The sequence below is a fragment of the Maniola jurtina genome, chromosome 6 (genome assembly GCF_905333055.1).
Source record: "Maniola jurtina chromosome 6, ilManJurt1.1, whole genome shotgun sequence".
In the NCBI taxonomy this organism is placed as follows: Eukaryota; Metazoa; Arthropoda; class Insecta; order Lepidoptera; family Nymphalidae; genus Maniola; species Maniola jurtina.
In genome coordinates this window covers 5439692-5457245 of record NC_060034.1, presented here as the reverse complement: position 1 = coordinate 5457245, position 17554 = coordinate 5439692, and the positions used below count along the sequence as shown (strand labels likewise).

General features: G+C 34.9%; 2 protein-coding genes across 3 annotated transcripts; one reads left to right on the top strand and one right to left on the bottom strand.

The window, feature by feature from the left end:
• Nucleotides 1-308: 308 nt before the first annotated feature.
• Nucleotides 309-10579, top strand: LOC123866290 (FGFR1 oncogene partner 2 homolog). Of its 2 annotated transcripts, none has more exons than XM_045907744.1 (5): nucleotides 309-395; nucleotides 588-722; nucleotides 1255-1506; nucleotides 2215-2343; nucleotides 3389-10579. In XM_045907744.1, the coding sequence occupies exons 2-5, from the start codon at nucleotides 588-590 to the stop codon at nucleotides 3500-3502; spliced, it is 630 nt and encodes a 209-aa protein (XP_045763700.1). In that variant the 5' UTR covers nucleotides 309-395; the 3' UTR covers nucleotides 3503-10579. The 2 variants fall into 2 exon arrangements, with proteins under 2 accessions (XP_045763700.1, XP_045763699.1); XM_045907743.1 differs by having other exon boundaries at nucleotides 337-502.
• Nucleotides 10580-11325: 746 nt separating this feature from the next.
• On the bottom strand, nucleotides 11326-17431 carry LOC123866293 (signal peptidase complex subunit 3). Its single transcript, XM_045907748.1, has 8 exons — nucleotides 17146-17431; nucleotides 15984-16145; nucleotides 15320-15436; nucleotides 14942-15042; nucleotides 14141-14159; nucleotides 12489-12639; nucleotides 12005-12271; nucleotides 11326-11537 (listed from the first exon to the last, which is right to left on the bottom strand). Exons 1-8 carry the CDS (start codon nucleotides 17195-17197, stop codon nucleotides 11408-11410), a joined length of 999 nt encoding a protein of 332 aa, XP_045763704.1. The 5' UTR covers nucleotides 17198-17431; the 3' UTR covers nucleotides 11326-11407.
• Nucleotides 17432-17554: the final 123 nt, after the last annotated feature.

The following is a 17554-nucleotide window of genomic DNA, read 5'->3' as shown; positions in this document are numbered from 1 at the left end:
ATATGTACCGCGGACCATTCCGCGGACAGGCAAAAGGCATTATTCTTGAGAAGTATTTCTAAAGTTACCCGCATCCATTTTAAGGAAGTTCTATAGACAGTAGAATTCATTCTATGATTCTGAGTTCGTTGAAAAATAGGTACAGTTGAAAATTGAAGTCTTTGTAAATGCTATCAAGGTCATGTCATAAATATTATCATGACAAATAATGTAGTCGCAGTACATGCGCCTAAAATAACATCTTTCTCTTTTACACTTGGGTGAGATGCTATGCATTTTGCTTGTCTGACTAGTCAGCTCTGTTTTGAATCTGAAAGTCATTCAAACCTGAAGTATTTTAACCAGCATCAAATGAAAGCTAATGGCTGCCGAACTGTAATCTCGAAACAGCTGATGTGCGTCGTTTGGGGTTTTTAATTACGATTAGTGTTTTGTTGAATAACCTTAAAATTACTAATTAGATGATACGCTACTTGTGTCAATATATTGTGTGGATATCAGGGTTTGTGCCGTAAAGATATTTGGTTATAATTTTCAGTATATTTCTTGGTGAATTTGGCCGTGTTGTAGATTATTGGCTATTTCAGATGTCACTGACGATCCAACAAATCATTTTGGATGCTAAAAGACTAGCCGGCCGCCTCAAGGAACGCGAGACCGAAGCGGATGCTTTGTTGACAGAAACCCAAACGGCGTATCGACAAATTTATACTATTAAACAGGTAAGTGGAACAACTCCACTTAGGCAGCCACTTACTAAGATGTCAAGACTCCAGCCCTTTAGCTTACTTTTCATAAACCCGAGTTCGTCTTATAAACTAGCCGAACAGTGTATAAACAAAGAAGCACTACACAAGATACATAGCTTTGTTACTTTAAAACACTTTGTCACATAAGAACTGTTTAAAAAAAATATTACTGTTTCTATTACAAAATATTGGGGCTAGACAAGCCAACTGGCACTATGAATTAATTTCCTTTCTCAAAAACTGCCACCCATCTTTTGTCACCTGAAAAAGGAACTTTGGCTTGGAATTATTTGAGAAATCAAGGAACAGTGGGTAGTTAATGTCACATATAGAGTCTTAACCGGGACCTTCTGAAAAGGATATCCTTATAATTTTGTTTCTATTTAGCGATTCTAGCAATAAGTTCTAAAAGTTATGTCTGCAAACGGTGCAGTGAGTTGCTAAACATCAAAGCCTTATAGAATAAGTGGAAGCATACAGTTTTTGTTAATCCTTATAATTTTAGTACAAGGAAGAAGTGGATACACTTAATGAGGCATCTCGAGAGAGGCCAAGAGGTGAACTCATAGCAAGCATGGAGAGGGAATCACGATTGATGCGGGATGTACAAAGGGAGAACGGTGAACTGAGGGCTGCTCTTGAAGATCACAGGAAAGCACTAGAGCTCATCATGTCCAAGTATAGACAGCACACAGAGAAGAGAATATGGGAGTCACGGATAGATTTCACAGCCGCAATTAATGAAAAACAACAAGAAGTATGCTAATGATTTAAGACTCATTTTGTGACTAGAGGATGCCCGCGACTTCGTCTGTGTGGATTTAGGTTTTTAAAGATCCTGTGGGAACTCTGATTTTTCGGGATAAAAAGTAGCCCGGGATATAAGCTGTCCCTGTATCAAATTTCATCAGAATCGGTTAAAATGGGCAGTGAGAAGGTAGCAGGCAGACAGACAGACACACTTTCGCATTCGTAATATTAGTATTGATTTAACAGCATAATGTAATGTAAATAGCAGGTACATGGTTAATACAATGATTTTCATTGAATTAATTATGATACAAACAGCAACAAAGGTAGGTTCGCACCCACCTGTGTAAGCGACTATGGATGGGTGCAAACCTAGCATTGCTGCTGACTCTAAATATTTAGTGTTATGTATGTTTTTCTTCCCATAATTATCTTTTAATTATTTTATGAGTGATATGTTTTATTCCACACTTCTATCTACTTGGAGCTATTCCTAGGTGCCCTTGAGTGTGATCCAAGATAATACTTTTATTTCTGCTCCAAGGGAATCTTCATTCTCTGATGATACATGATAATCAGAGAATGAAGATAGAATTTATTGCTAATATTTTTTTTTTAAATGTTTCATTATTGAGACTTTCAACATGAAAGTCTTGAAGATCTTAAATGTGTTGATTTATATTTCTTTTAAAGTTTTCATTAATTATTATTTCAGTTGATTCGTCAACAGGCAGAGAGAATCAATGAGATGACCAGCGTAATGTACAAAGCTGTTAATATGGACGAGAACGGTGACTCCAGAAAAGAGGAAGAATTGTACCAAAGGCTTATTACTGAGAATAAGGTAATACAAACATTCTACATGCAACCAGCACTTAACCTATCTAATGTCAATCAAAAATGCTGAACCTGTAGGATTTTCTAAAAAATATTCTTAGTTCTCACTAACAGATGCGGACCCAGCCCTCACTTATGTGATCACAGCCACCAGATGTATAATACTAGATGCCATTTGGGTTTAAAGATTGTGTACAATTAGAATAAGTCCCAGTGTCTGTCCAGGCTGAGCTATTTACTTCTCATTACACAGATCCAGATTCACATTTCTAAGATTTTTTCATATTTTCAAAATTACCTATGGAACCAGATACTGAATTTTGTCAATGTGTTAAATGTTACCCTATTGAGCATGCCTTGAACTGAATAAACAAGTGTTAAGGCTTAAGCAATTTTGCTGCCTAAAACCAGTGAAAATCTATTTGTGGTGGCATTACATTTTGGTCGTTCACCCTCATCGGATGCTTAGAAATTTAGGCTAGCTGCAAAGTGTAAATCAACAATGTTGAGCATTATACACCCAAATTCTAGGCTACCTGAATAATAAAAAGTCGGGTGCCACCATTATGTTGTATGTATTATGTTGATACTGATTAATTAGACTATTTAACCGTCATTTGGTGAAGCACTGCAGCAAGCGCTGAATGCTTGTCAACCTGACAATTTTGTATTTAAAATCATTGACTCTTTATCATATCCACCATCCATTTTTAAAAAGTGGTTAACTGCAATATTAGTTTTTGAGTCATCACAAAAAATGCGGGATTTTAGAAAAACTGAGGTTTGTAAAAAATAATGTAGCACCAAACAAAAACTACTTAAAAATCTTGGTTGTAATTAGCACTATTTTTTAGGAACATTAGTTTTTGTTGGCCGCATTACACCAGATAGATGTTCTATGAAACTATTCATTTTATCGCGCACTTGGTTGCTTAGTATAATGTCGCTTGGTTGCACAATGGTCTCGGACTTGGGACTTAATAATCCCCGTTTAATAATGACCGTGAGATCCGTATTCTTGGTGTCCAAGAGTTTATGTTTTGAAACTTCAGGGTCTCAGGGAAATGCTGAATCTGTCGAGGCGGTACGGGCCGGAGCGGGTGTGCGCGCCTCCCACCGAGGACAAAGACGTGCAGACGGACGGGCCGCCGCTGCCAGGCGCGTGACGGCCCGCGGCCGCGCCCTGCCGCCTCTGAGCGCCTCCCGCCACCGACACCCGCACACGAACTGTTCCCACGCCGTGTCGCAGTGACTCATGTACGTAGGTGTGCGGGCGTGCACCGAGGATGGCCACAGTTCCACTATACAACTCACACTTACCCCCGCAGGCTATATACTTTATGAACCCGATAGTTGGACAAACTGTTGTTCATTGATATCCTAGTTCATGATTCATGAATCACTACTCTACAAAATTAAATGCGGAACTGACAAACAGAACCAGATTAGTCTACGAAATTAATTTTTAACAGGATGACGAAAAACTACTACTATTGTTATTTTCTAAGATTTTTACTATTGGACTTATCCTATTTTGTTTGGAAACACACTTTTTGAGGTTATTTTTATCTCAATTCAAGCCCGTTTTCAATGAAAATAATAATGGGTTGATGTAACTAGATCAAGACAGTACAATTTAAAAAAAATGTACTTGAGTTAAAAGAAGACTATTTTTATTTTATTCAAATACAAGTTAGCCCTTGACTGCAATGTCACCTGGTGGTAAGTGACAATGCAGTCTAAGCTGAAAGCGGGCTAACCTGGAAGGGGTATGGAAGTTTGTATCAAACCCATACCCCCTGCTTTGTACTGGTCTGCTTTTGTTTGTTAGTTCCACAATTCTGGATCTTTTACGTCTTTCTTCGTTCTACAGAAACAAGACACAGCTGCATACAACTTATTTTCACTCTTTTACTTAAATGCTGAACCAAATTGCAATGTTTTTATATAGTCTGTCAAATGTAGTTAGATACATAGACAACAAGCTATAGCTCCATCTGAGAAAAATAAGGTTTCAGTGTCAACACTAGAGACTAAATTACAGCTACTGTGGCAGTACTACTCCTAGGAAACATTAGATTTACAGTCTTCATAATTGTATTGAGACAAATGATGCTTAGGTACTGTATTTTATCAAGATTTTAAATTCGATTATTTATGTCATATTGAACATCAATTAATCCAATAAATTTTACAGAATTAATTAAAAAAATCGCAACTTTTTTTTAATTCCTGCCAATTGACTCAACTTAATATCCATATAGTAATCATGCATACCCGGTAGGTTTTTCTTACACAGAACGCAATTCGCAAGTAATTGCGTTTTTTCTTCTGTTTGCGTCGCTGCTGCAAACTAATTTTCCAATTACATAGGAATTGAAAGGTTTTTTTAGTCTTCTTACGTAAGACAGCTATCGGCTGATCAAAGTTTGTAATCTGCGGGAGCCTTTACTACTCACAGATTTTGGATTCTAGGTCTTTTGACAGTGTGTATCTTTCGTATGTCTTGTATAAAAGATTGTAAGAGACTTACAATGAATAAATATTAAAGTAATGTATTGCAGGACATCGTTTCTTCATCAGTTTAATCAAATGCGATGTTACAGGACAAATCCTTAGAACGTGCAATGTTGGCACTGCCTAGGCAGAGTTCTGGAATCCTAACAGAATGACGTCCTATCTTTACGCTCTGAAATAAAAAATTACCTAAACTGGACACAGGCGGGTCGTTATTTTAAATAATAAATTATAACAATTTGATTGATTCACCTTTGGTTGACTTGACATCCATTGGCCTAATACAACCTGCTTATCTTTTATACATATAAAAATTAATTCTACCCATCTGTTTTTTACCTATATTTTATACATTATACATATACTGATTGGGACTTTGTAACAGATATCCGGCATTAGATCGGCTAGTAAACGATAAAATAAGAAAATAATCTTAAACCGGTTTAAGGTTAAATTCTACTGTAAATGCAAAAAAATGCGAGGGCGTGATTTGGATATAATTTAACCGACATATAGGAACTCTGCCTAGAGGTTGCTTATAAAGTCAATAATTTCCAGAAGGGTCAACCAATAACCTCTATTTACTATGCACAGATGTAATTTCAAACAAAAATCGTTTTCTATAAAGCTGTCAACATTAATCCATCAAGTTCTAAGCATAAGTGATTTGTGGCCTCCAAATTTTTCGTTTGGAAAGGCACATCTAGTGCATAGTAGTTAGTGTACATATAGGTCGTTGGTGTGGTGTCACTCAACATTAGCACAGATTGTACTTCTCCCTTAACTGATATACATTAATATTATTTATACTATGTAAATCTACTGGAATTCAGTAATTATAGTAGTATTATGATTATATTATATGGTTGAACTGAAAAGCTTCATAATGAAAAGATTTAATGGCTTATGTGCAGAGAATGACATTGGTGTTGCTTACAATTTATAAAATATAACTTTTATTCAATAGTTAATATAATTTTTGAAGTAAATCGGACAAATTAGCTTCTACAAGAGGCAGAGCTCATAATACCTGTAGTTTGTTGTTTCAAAAGTGTTTAAAAAAATATTTACCTACTTACATGATGAACAAAGCGTACAATTTATAGGCATTATTCATTGAATAGTGCATAGATTTCTATGGTATTATGTATTACATTAATATTTTTTTTCTCATATAGTTATCTTTCTTTTTTAATAATCGAAGGAACTACAGCGTTTAAGATAAAAACTAAACAACATTATTTTTAAAGCAAAATTTACGTGCAGAATAATTAAATAGAATAACATGATGATTGTTATTACTTACTTAATAATGACTTAAATCATTCCATCAAAAATAAATTATTGTGACTAACTGGGAGAGTAATAAATTATAAAAAAGTAAGTAATATTTTAAGCAAAATAATTCAACCTTTTTTAATAATAATCTATTTTGAGAAAAGTCAATTCTAAGCACAAAAAATCAACATTATGGACCATGATTTTACCACATAAACTTACTGATTTTTTAAAGTTAAAAGGCCATTCATTTATTACATAAGAGCAGACAGTTCTTTTGATAAGAATTTTAGAATTACACAGTTTGGTATTTTGTTGTAGTGTTTAAAATTTATTTTATTTTATCAGATAAAGTCTTAAATGCAATAAATGAATGGCTTTCAACATTCATTATAAGTAATATTTTAAAGTTTATTGATCTTTTACAAATACAATGCTCGAATTTTTTTTAGTGTTTTATCTTTGAATTTAATTAATAAGGTATTATTTTGTAAGTTTACTGTTATTCCAAAATTATGTATAGTAAGTTCTCATTTCTTTGAATTTCATTACCGAAACATAATTGCGAAATGTACTTATGAAGATTTTAAGGGAAGAGAATGGTGGGTATCAAAAGATCTATTTATTATAATATTATTATGATTTTAAAACGGAACCAAATTCAAATGGCGTCAACCAATTTGACAAGTTTAAAGCATACTATCTCCTTTTCATAGGTACATGGATAGAAAAATACAGGTAGTTTATAAACGGAATTTTATAGTAGGTATAGTTGTCATTCTCTGAATATTTTTTCTTTTAAAAGCGGAAACATACCTTTCAGATCAGAATCTACCTGCATGTTATCAGCAATTGTCAGAAAAAAATTGACTTGGCATGAAAGGCACTCTGTTCATATATTTTATTACCCTGTAGACTGAACTTGCTGGATCAGACTTAGGCTTCTGATTTCTGTTACCAACGTGACATAGTGTGGATGGAGTATTTGTATAGTGTATAGTATCATGCTAGATTCTTGGTAACAACCAATGGTCTAACATGAAGGCGTAATTGGCTGAATTTATAGTATGCTTGCTGCAAATGTAATTCTAGCCAATAGGGAGTAATTGCCAGCCAATCAAAGGTGATCGTGATCGTCATTCTGAAGATGTCAAGTTCTGTACCTACCGCTAGTAAAGGTTCATTCTCGTGTTTTAAGTATGTTTCCGCTCTATCCCCCACCCACGACTTTTAGCGATACAGCGAGCGTAGAAGCTCGTGAAACAATGTAGGTATTCTTTCAATGTATGTAATAAACGGTGTCACACTAACAATACCGTATCGTAATTCCAGTATCGCAGAATTTCAAGAACGTCCGGATACATTGAGATGTTGTGTAGGTATATCATAAATACTGACTTTCTCGATACAGGATCTTGATTATGCGTGTCGCGTGATAATATTAATAGTGTAACTGACCCAGTTGGCGATTTAGTATTGAGTGTATAGTGCACACTGACCATCAAAATGCTTGAAGCAATTTTTCCCATTGATAAGTGATCACAACTGAAATAGTATTCAAAATAGCCTGCAAGAGATAATCCACTTGGAATTTTCTCTTGTATGCTATTTTGAACTCTTATTTAGTTGTGATTTAGTTCATTATCAATTTATCAATGAAAATTGCTTGAGCATTTTGCTGCTAAGTGCACGCTCACCTAGAGACGAAGGTACAACGTCGGGAGTGTATTCTACCGCCCGATTGTTTCGTCAGGCAAGCTTTCGTTTACCGTGTGGCTCTATTGCGCGAATGTTTTGGGCTTGGGCGAGTTTGACGAAAGTTCAGCAAACGCAAATCTTCTAGCCAGTTATCTATGATCCGACCGCTTGAATCTTCAGGTACTGGTTTTTTATATAAAATTAAGTAAGATAGTAGAATAGAAGCAGGTTTGCCTGGCAAAATTTAGCCCCAATTACCTTTATTAGCTAAATGTATTCTACTTAAGTAATTAATTTATGTTAAAAATTCTTTCAAAACATTTATTACGATATAAAGATAATAATAATTATTGCGGATATATTTTGCCAGGCACCCTGCTGTAATCTATTCTACTATTTCTACTATCATGTACCTACATTAAAAAAAATAAGTTTTATTAAAAAACAAATACCTGCAGATTAGCGGATGGGTCTTATGCTGAGATCTGTGTGTAGAGCGTGCTTTGACTTTGCTCATACTTAAGTTTCAATTAAAACGAGATGGATATATGTCAGCGATATAACGCTGTCTCGTTTTAATACTGTTTTAAGTCTAAGCAAAGATACAGTTCGCTCTATAGATCTCAGCCTTAGACTTTAATTTTCTTTAATTGCGGGCTAAATTACCTCAACACGAATGTTTGGCAAATGTTTTGCGAATGTGAAATTAGGTATACGATTGACGCCGGCCCCACCAACGAATATTTGCCGAATGTTCGCCAATGGAGCGACACCATTACAGCGCGGTATAAAAGAACAGTACCTACCTAGTTTATACTAGGTACTTCTGCATACACATCCTTCCACACAGTTTGTTCAGAGTTTTTTTTACTTGAAACCAACTGTATATTTGTTTCATTAAACAAGAAAGGTTGTGGGTTGGGCGTAATATTAATAACTACCTATGTACATTTGCAGGGACTGCACTGCACATTTCCTCAAGTAACAATAAACTCGTAGTTCATATTGATAATTAATATGCAATATTTTTTCATACGAAAAAATGCTTTGGATGTTAGTAAAGTATTCGTAGGTACGGTAGTTTTTTTGGTAGAGAATTCGTAATTTTTCAATCGTGCTTAGAGCATGTAAGCAATATACTACGGACTGGTTCATATAGATAAATAATATTATAGTCTAATAATAAAAAGTTGTAATTACACAAGTTAATAAGGAAATTGGCCGTCCTTGATGCTTTGGCGTTGTCTGTGGTATGCAAATTTTATGTATTTTAATGTTCAAACTATCGTAAATGATTTCCATTTTAAGTATAGAAGAATGTAACGGTTATATTCACGTATTTAGTCAATGTAAGTAGTAGCTTAGAACCCATCCGTCGTCCTTTTTCATTGGAGCAGAGTCCCTATGAAAAAGGACCACAGATGGGTTCGAAACTTATCGGCTTACATCGACTAAATATGTGATTATAGACGTTACATTCTTTACTTAAAATCTTATGTACTTATATTGATTATTCACAATATTACCTATTGTGCGTCCTTTTAAACAGCCATTGTTTCAACGAATCTGATTGGTTTTTCATTAGGCTGAATTTGGCTTATGCTGATGTCGCCCACGCGTAGCAATAGCTATTATTCTTGTGTGCATAATCTCTATAAACAGGCAATTAATCTCTCAATTTGGCAGGTCTAAATCTAGTGCTATCCTTTTTTGCAGGGAGCATTATTATGAAAGGGATAGAAATACATCTGACATACAAGTTTGTGTATAACAGAATCAGCCACATTGTGATTTGTGTGCTATTAAAGCCACACTGAGTTGTGACACTGGCAGTACGCCCAGTAGATACGTGCGACAGACAACGTACAGTAGGCGTTAGGTTAAAGAACTCTGACCTCAACCTGTGCAGTGGGCGATTTGTCTATCCATATAGTGGTAACAAGTGACGCGTGATTGCGGGGTAGCCAGTACCGTTATGGATCTTTCGTTTCACGGACTGTAGAAAAATTCATTAGGTGTTCCCGCGAAGACATCCCCTCCACTTGTCGTCCAGAACTCTTTTTACCCGACGCCAACTGCAACTGCTGCCAAATAACTGTCAAATATTATTGAGAATTTTGTATGAAGTAAATGCAAGACTCATGTCCGAGGACCCATGGCGAGGGCGAAATTGTTCGGACATACAGCGACCAAAACATTATATACCTAAGAAAGCCGCTTCCTTATTCACAAACATGAATAACACTCACAACAGTTGTTATAACACTTTGTTTCTACCAAAAAGTTTTGTAATGAAAATTATACCTATATAATATTTACTTTCCTTAATTATTGTTACATAATGTTAATCTATTATTCTCTTGCTCTATACACACAGAGTATATAGACACGTAAAAAGAGTAAGCACAACCTAAGCACCACCTTACTATAAAGGTACTTTCAAAAGAGTGAATAGTTTAAAAAAGCAATGAGAACATTTTTTTTAGTTGTAATAAGTATCTGGTATAGCTACCTATGTAAAATTAAAGTTAAATCACCTATGTAATTTAACAATAGCATTTTAAATCCTGAGTTATTGAAGCAAAATTAATGAAAAATATTGTTACTATATTGAAAAGTTTTACAATTTATTGTTATTATTTAGGCAGAATGTTGTGACTCATATATTATACAGCATTGTAGCAGTTTATTGTAACCATCAACATATTATACTTATGCAGCAGGCTACATCTAATGCTGGTTCCAGAGTAAAAACAAATAATGACAACTGTGTTTATCGTGATAAATACTGTAAAATATTTACCTCAGTCTATGCTAAGCGAGGTCTAATATAAAACTAATTTAGTATTACTAAAAATATAGGTAAAATATAACTTGTATCGATTTATAGAATGTACCTTAAACATACACTCTATGAATATAATAATTAGTGTAACAAGTTTTTAAAATAAATATAATTATATTATACTTTTCAAAATTTATATAATTAGTAAAAATATTGTTTTAAGGGCCGCGGTCAAACCTTGGTTATAGTTGGACAAACAAAAGTAATGAAACAGTAAATAGATAATTTAGATAATGTTAATACTCATTAAATGTCCAGCGGATTATAATGCAATTTACTTGACATTTTCCCCAATGCTGGAAATCAGAAAAATAAAATTACCAAGTACCACTTTAGATATGTTGGAAACTATAGAAGATACATAAATTAGTTTTCTGCGGTAGAACAAAAAAGTAGTGCTAAAGTTAAGTAAATAATGTATCTTTAAAATTGACAAATATACAATATAAAATACAACAAACATGAAGTTTTTATTTCACCCACCTTAGAGCAATAAGTGCTTGATTTTAGTATGTCATAACATCAAATGATTGAATTCGCAAACAGCATTTACATAATATAGACCTTTACTTGTCCAATATGTACTAAAGCCTTGGCATTCAGAACTATAGAAAAAATTGGTTTATTCATGTAATAAATCAAAGCCAGAAATAAATAAATTGTATATTCTGTCTTATCAAATAACACACATTTCAAATTTCACCTACACAAGTTCTAAATGCATCTCGGTAAATCATACCCTTGCTTGAGTATAGTCTACTGGAAACTTAAACGAGTGTTGGCCAATAGCTGGGATGTTTGGAAGTAAGCCTGCATTGGGGATGATGTTCCATGACAGAGTTAGCGTGACGTTGTTGTGACCCCTGGAATTAAAATGATGAAATTAAGTCTGGTACACATAAAAATATTTTTAATTTTTAAAACCACATTCACACCAAAAAATTAGCATTGTGTGTTGTGTTACTGAAGTGCATAATAAATTTTTAGTCTACTGAGAGGCAGATGAATTCACAAAGACTTCAAAAGAACTCGGCTGGACATACTTGCAAGTGTCTTGATTTCACTTGTAACGCAATTGTAGCCCTATTAAATGTTATTTCTAACATCCATTATAAAAGTAAAAGTGTCACTTTGTCTGCAAGCTTTGCATGGCCAGTCTTTTTAACCAATTTGACAAGATTTGGTACAGAGTTAGCTTGCATCCTGTGGAAGGGCATAGACTAGTTTTAGTCCTGGAAAAGAAAGAGTTCCCACAGGATTTTTAAAAACCTTAATCTATGTGGAAGTTGTGGACATTACCTAGTTATTAAACAAAACAAATAATACTAACTTTAAACCATTTCCATCATCCCAGAAATAGTATTTTGTGTTCATATTCTTAAAATCTAATACAGCATTCTCTCCTCTCAAAATGATTTTGTCCCACAGTACCACTTGATTTAGTTCATTATTCGGTGTAACATATTCAGCGGTGAGGTACAAAAACAATTGCTTCACATTCCAGTTAAATAGATTTGACAAATCTGTCTTGAGATCAAATGTTAAGTAACCAAGATCATTTCTTTCTCTAGAGGCACCATAGTCTGGAACATTCTTGCTGTAAAAAATACACCATAATTTAATTGCAGTAATTATATGACTTCTTTAATTGATCTACAATCGTTTTAAACGAGAAAATATGTTACCACAAGGAGTTGCACAAGTCAAATTTAATACACAATAACACAACATGAAAATATTTAGTGCCTTTATATTTTTAGGTTATATTCTATTGCGGTTTCCGTAGAAGAATAAAATCAGTATTTTCTACTTACACTACAACTTTAACTGTATTCATTTGAGCGGTAGTTCTGTAATCTACAGTTAATGTGGAGAGAAAGCACAGAAACGTTAGACATGCTAGAACACTGAGGGTGTACGTTAATATTGCATTTACTCTTGTTAACACAGAATACATGTTGGCAATTTATATATTATTCTGTTGTGGTGGACGAAATTCCACCCTAAAGGAATTAAATTTTATAATTTTGGAATTGACTATTACTTTTTGTGAGGAAGCTGACGTTGACTTTATTTGACGTTGTCAATTTGTTTGTTGACATCTTAAGACACGTCATGCAAAAACGGCGTACTATTGCTGGACAGCCGTTCCTTTTTACGTTATCTCTAGATAGACCACCGGTACAGACGAAGTCCATACTTATATAGTTTCAGCCTTCTAAAAGCCCGAGGTTTCTTTCATTACCTATATCTAGAATAAATAATTCTTTCATTATATCGAATAAATTGTATCTAGATTCCAATCTAGATACAATTTATTTACTTTCTGAGATCATTACATAAATATAATGAAAAAAACCTCGGGCTTTTAGAAGGCTGACCAATGGGGAAACTATATAAGTATGGACTTCGTCTGTGCCGGTGGTCGCCGACACACGCCGACGCGCGGCATCCCTTTTGTTGTAATATTTAACATAGAAATTTTAAAAATAAATATAATAACTTGTTTAGATATTTAGTTATCCTTTCACTCTGAGGAACGTAATATAATTACACTCTCGTCGAGGTCGAGTTAATAAATGGTAGGTAATGGTAACTCGACCTCGACCTAGTGCTAAATATAACTATAAGATACAGACACATTTAAGCTGTATTTATTACCAGGAGATAACTACCGTAAAGTTATGTAGTATATGGAATGGCACCAATATTTAAAAAAAAAGATTTTTTACCTAGCAACCCTACATACGAATGAACAACGTGACACTTCACAAGATGGCGGCGTTAGTTACGATTTTAGCCACGCGCCAAAAGATCCTTGTCGCATTGTAAATGGCGGATTCACTTACCTACTTGTGACAAATAGCAAACCTTTAGCAAACAATAAGCACTGGCAAGCGTGTGGTCTGCCGTCTGGTGTTTGTATATGCTTGCCAACGCTTGTCGTTCAATCCGATTGGCTGCAAGCCAAACACTGTTGTTTGCCACAAGCGTCTGACGTCTGACCGCCGGCTCAAGACCGAACTTTGAGGTGATGCTTAGCTAGGTACTTACTAGAGGTGTAAAAGTAACGAAAACGAGCGTACCCGTATGCATTCGTTACTATAACAATTAGTACTCGTTACTTTCGTATCGTTACTCGTTACTTTTGATACCACGTAAGATGAACGAATCGAGTCGTATTGCGTACGACAGTATGATGTCGCGGCGTCGCAACATTCGTAATTTGTAGAAAACATACTTAGGTCTACATTACATACAAAGCTGCGTAAGGTGCGTTTTCTCACTTTTCCGTATTTTGAACTAGACGTGTGTTTAAAAGTTATTCTCAATTTAGTTTGATTTATTAAGTGTAGAACTACAAGTGAACTGTTGACGGAATCTACAAAAATATTAAAAAAAAATACCTTGAGCTTGAGCTTATGTTAAATATCTATACTAATAAATAAAATTAGAGTGTCTGTCTACAATTTCGAAATAACTGTCTCATTATTAAGCTCATATAGTTATTTGAACGATACCATAACAGAATCGTACGTTTTTAAAATTTTAACAATAAACTAAACAAACATCGGTTTTTGTAACGTACGTTTTTAAATTCACCGAATGAGCGCGCCTGCGTGTAAAACATACGGTTAGCAAACATTTCAATACACGTATCTACGGTACTTGCGTGAACCGAAACAGTGTAGGAACGGCCATACGACGAAAAGTGCGAGTAACGAGATGCATTTGTGAGTAACGTTTCGGTATTCGGTACTAGATGGCGCACCCGTTACTCAGTAACGAATACATACGGTTCGCTACAGCTCTGGTACTTACTAAGTAGTTTCCTTGTAACTAGTTTCTTAGTACCTAAGATATTCAATAGTGTAGAATAGTTATAAATAGAACAAAAGGTCAGCGAAGGACTCGCTAAGAAAGAAGTAAAATAAGTTTCTATTAGGGACTCCTACGCCGTAAATAAATTAAAAAAAAAGATTAAGGAACATCAGATGTAAGCCACGTACAATGATGTAAGCAAGATGTAGAACGTAGTGTTTATATACTCTTTGATGTAAGCTGTGAATGGTTAGGGCAAGAAATCTCAGAAACACCTAATAAATGAATTATTTATTTGTCCTTCATTAAATTATTATAGCATGCTACGATAAAGGTTTCTTAAAAATAGTGGCAAAACAAATAAAAAGGATGTCACAAGCATTACAGATAGTGGTGCCGAAGAATTACATGGTATGGTGCCTGCCGCACTTCGACACAGGCAGACTCTTGTCGAAAAACTTCCGTGGGTCTCTTGGTAACATCCACTCGTTATGGCTGTATTGTTTGAATCTAGAGCTCTTGTGCACATGTAAGTCGAATTCTCCACTGGAAAATACGATTAAATAGGTACATAAACTTGAATTTTCTATGGGTTGCAACTTGCAATCAAACCATAGCATGTCAAAATAATATGTGGGTAGAACTTATTTGATGGATTTCAACGTGAAGATAGCGCTACTCTTAATAAGTAGGGATCAGGAATTTCAAATTAAAAAACTAAAGACTCATGGAGGCTGTGTTCTCCACTCTTGAACCTACTTATGAATCAGGTAAAAATAAACCAATTAGGAAACTTTATGGCTATAATGTTATGATGCCTTACCACGTCCGTTAAAATAAAACGTATACTGTGCACAGACGTCATTATCAGCTAACACACAGGTCGCTTCGTCTGCATGATGGGTCCATATATATTCAACATCAGGCCATGTCCCATCATCTGTAAATTAACTATTATTTTCTTATTGATATTTTTTATGACAAATAAATTTAAGCAGTGATCGTCTCATTTTTAAATTTAACGAGTTCCTTTTTATACGATTACCATAAATCGTCAAATCCTTTAGGTATTGCGAATATGGGTAAACAGTGGAGATGTTACAAAAACAAAAAGGGTACAGCCAAATTCTACCTAACTATAAGCATGCAATATGTTATGATACAACTTGATCATTTAATAGTAGGTATAATATTCGTCGTCAGTTTACATCTTCGTGAAAACTCCTATGTCTCCTCCAAAATCCAGACTCACATTGAGAATATCCGATAAACTCGACGAGATATATTATTTCGGTATGAATCTGGAGGGCGTTTTCATCTCTTTTCTCAAACACCTCTGAGGTTAAACAGGCTACTAGGATACTAGGTATCTAAGTTGCGTTCTCATCCCCTTTTTTGGCGCGAGTTTGGACTCTTCATTTCGGTATTTTTCTATGCCATGCTCAACCACTATTTACATTAGGTGTTACAAAGCCAATCAAACTTACCGGATACTACGAGCGGTTGTTGGCAAGGAACTCCACTGGCCAGCCTCGTGGCGTCTCGACATGTTGCGTTCATAAATACACTCTCGTTGTGAAATCGAGGACCCAGCCATGTGAACTGATAACAACGGCTCTCATTTCGGCTTCTCGCTTCTATTATTCCACCTATGTGTACAAATTTTTAACATAGACGTAGAATTTTATCCTGGAAAATCAAAGAGTTCCCATGGGAAGAACCTAAATTCACCTACGAAGTAGCGGGCATCATTTAGTTGCTGAAATAAACTTCACGATTGTGATGATAGATGGCGCTAACACTGAATTTGAAAAAGTATCACAATCCACAAGTGTATCTAAATTAAAAATTTATAACACCGCCAAAATGAAGGTTACAGTAACTAGAAAAAGAGCTGATAACTTTCAAACGGCTGAACCGATTTTCTTGGATTACCTAAAGCTAAGAACACTCTCGATCAAGCCACCTTTCAAACAAAAAAACTAAATTAAAATCGGTTCATTAGTTTAGGAGCTATGATGCCACAGACAGATACACACACCAAACTTATAACCTCTTTTTGGGTCGGGACTCGGGGGTTAAAAACAGGTGGCCGAATTCATAGGTTCGATGTTCGTGGCTAAGATTGTGGGATAATTATTATTATTTACGGGGCGGTTAACCACTAGTTTAGGCCATAGGTGTAAGCACTTAACAATTACAGTCTGAGGAATAATAATTGAAAAAACATTAAAAAGATGGCAAGAAAGGTTAATTTACCCGTCATCTCGCGGGAACTCTTACGGGATAAAAAGTAGCTTATGTATTGAGTCAGGGCACTGGGCAGGCATAAGATATCTCCATTCCCAACCAAATCGTTTCAGTCATTGTGGCGTAGGTAATTGAGTAAACATCCAAAGTTTTACATTTATACATATGTATATTAGGATTTTCTTGTCAGTGAAGAGTGAGTAGGTATTCATGTTGGATTTGCAACCTACCCGAAAATCATAAATGAAACATTCAATCTGTCTGACACACATACAGAAGACGGATAAGGGAGTGGACAAAATAATGAAAATTCTTTTTTTTGCTCTACCTACCTAAAGAATTCAGATCTTTGTAAACGATATTGGTGGCGAAATGAATTCAAGACTTGCGGATACTTACACAATGCTACTACAGCTAATAAAAGAAGCCAACTCTTGCACGTCATGATCATCGCACTGTTAGCGAAACTTGGTACTTTTAACCACTTGCCTGTTTGTTTATTAATTAAAGATCACTACGAAACAAAACTTTATTGACGTCCATATTGTTATTTTTTCAAAATATTGGTGCGATTATATTTATGTTTAATTCTGCTTATCTTCATTGTTCATTAGCTGTAGGTATTTCGAGGGCTGATAGCAATGATTTGATTGCTGATAAAGTATTATCAACAGCTAATATCGTGACGACATTCTCTCATAATTATTCATAGTTTATTAGGTTATCTTTTCGGTGTAGTTTTGTCTACCCTTGTCTATTCTAGCTTAATACTTCACATTCGATTTACGACGGTAGGCCACAAAATAAT

Excerpts from the sequence above, each read along its gene's own strand:
- LOC123866293 (XM_045907748.1), bottom strand. The coding sequence starts at position 17,197 with ATGATCATGACGTGCAAGAGTTGGCTTCTTTTATTAGCTGTAGTAGCA. Across the intron at positions 15,043-15,319 it reads GTTTTATTTTAACGGACGTG|TGGAGAATTCGACTTACATG; the intron begins GTAAGGCATCAT and ends CGTATTTTCCAG. Across the intron at positions 12,272-12,488 it reads AATACAGTTAAAGTTGTAGT|CAAGAATGTTCCAGACTATG; the intron begins GTAAGTAGAAAA and ends TATTTTTTACAG.
- LOC123866290 (XM_045907744.1), top strand. The coding sequence starts at position 588 with ATGTCACTGACGATCCAACAAATCATTTTGGATGCTAAAAGACTAGCC. Across the intron at positions 723-1,254 it reads AAATTTATACTATTAAACAG|TACAAGGAAGAAGTGGATAC; the intron begins GTAAGTGGAACA and ends TTATAATTTTAG. Across the intron at positions 2,344-3,388 it reads GGCTTATTACTGAGAATAAG|GGTCTCAGGGAAATGCTGAA; the intron begins GTAATACAAACA and ends TTGAAACTTCAG.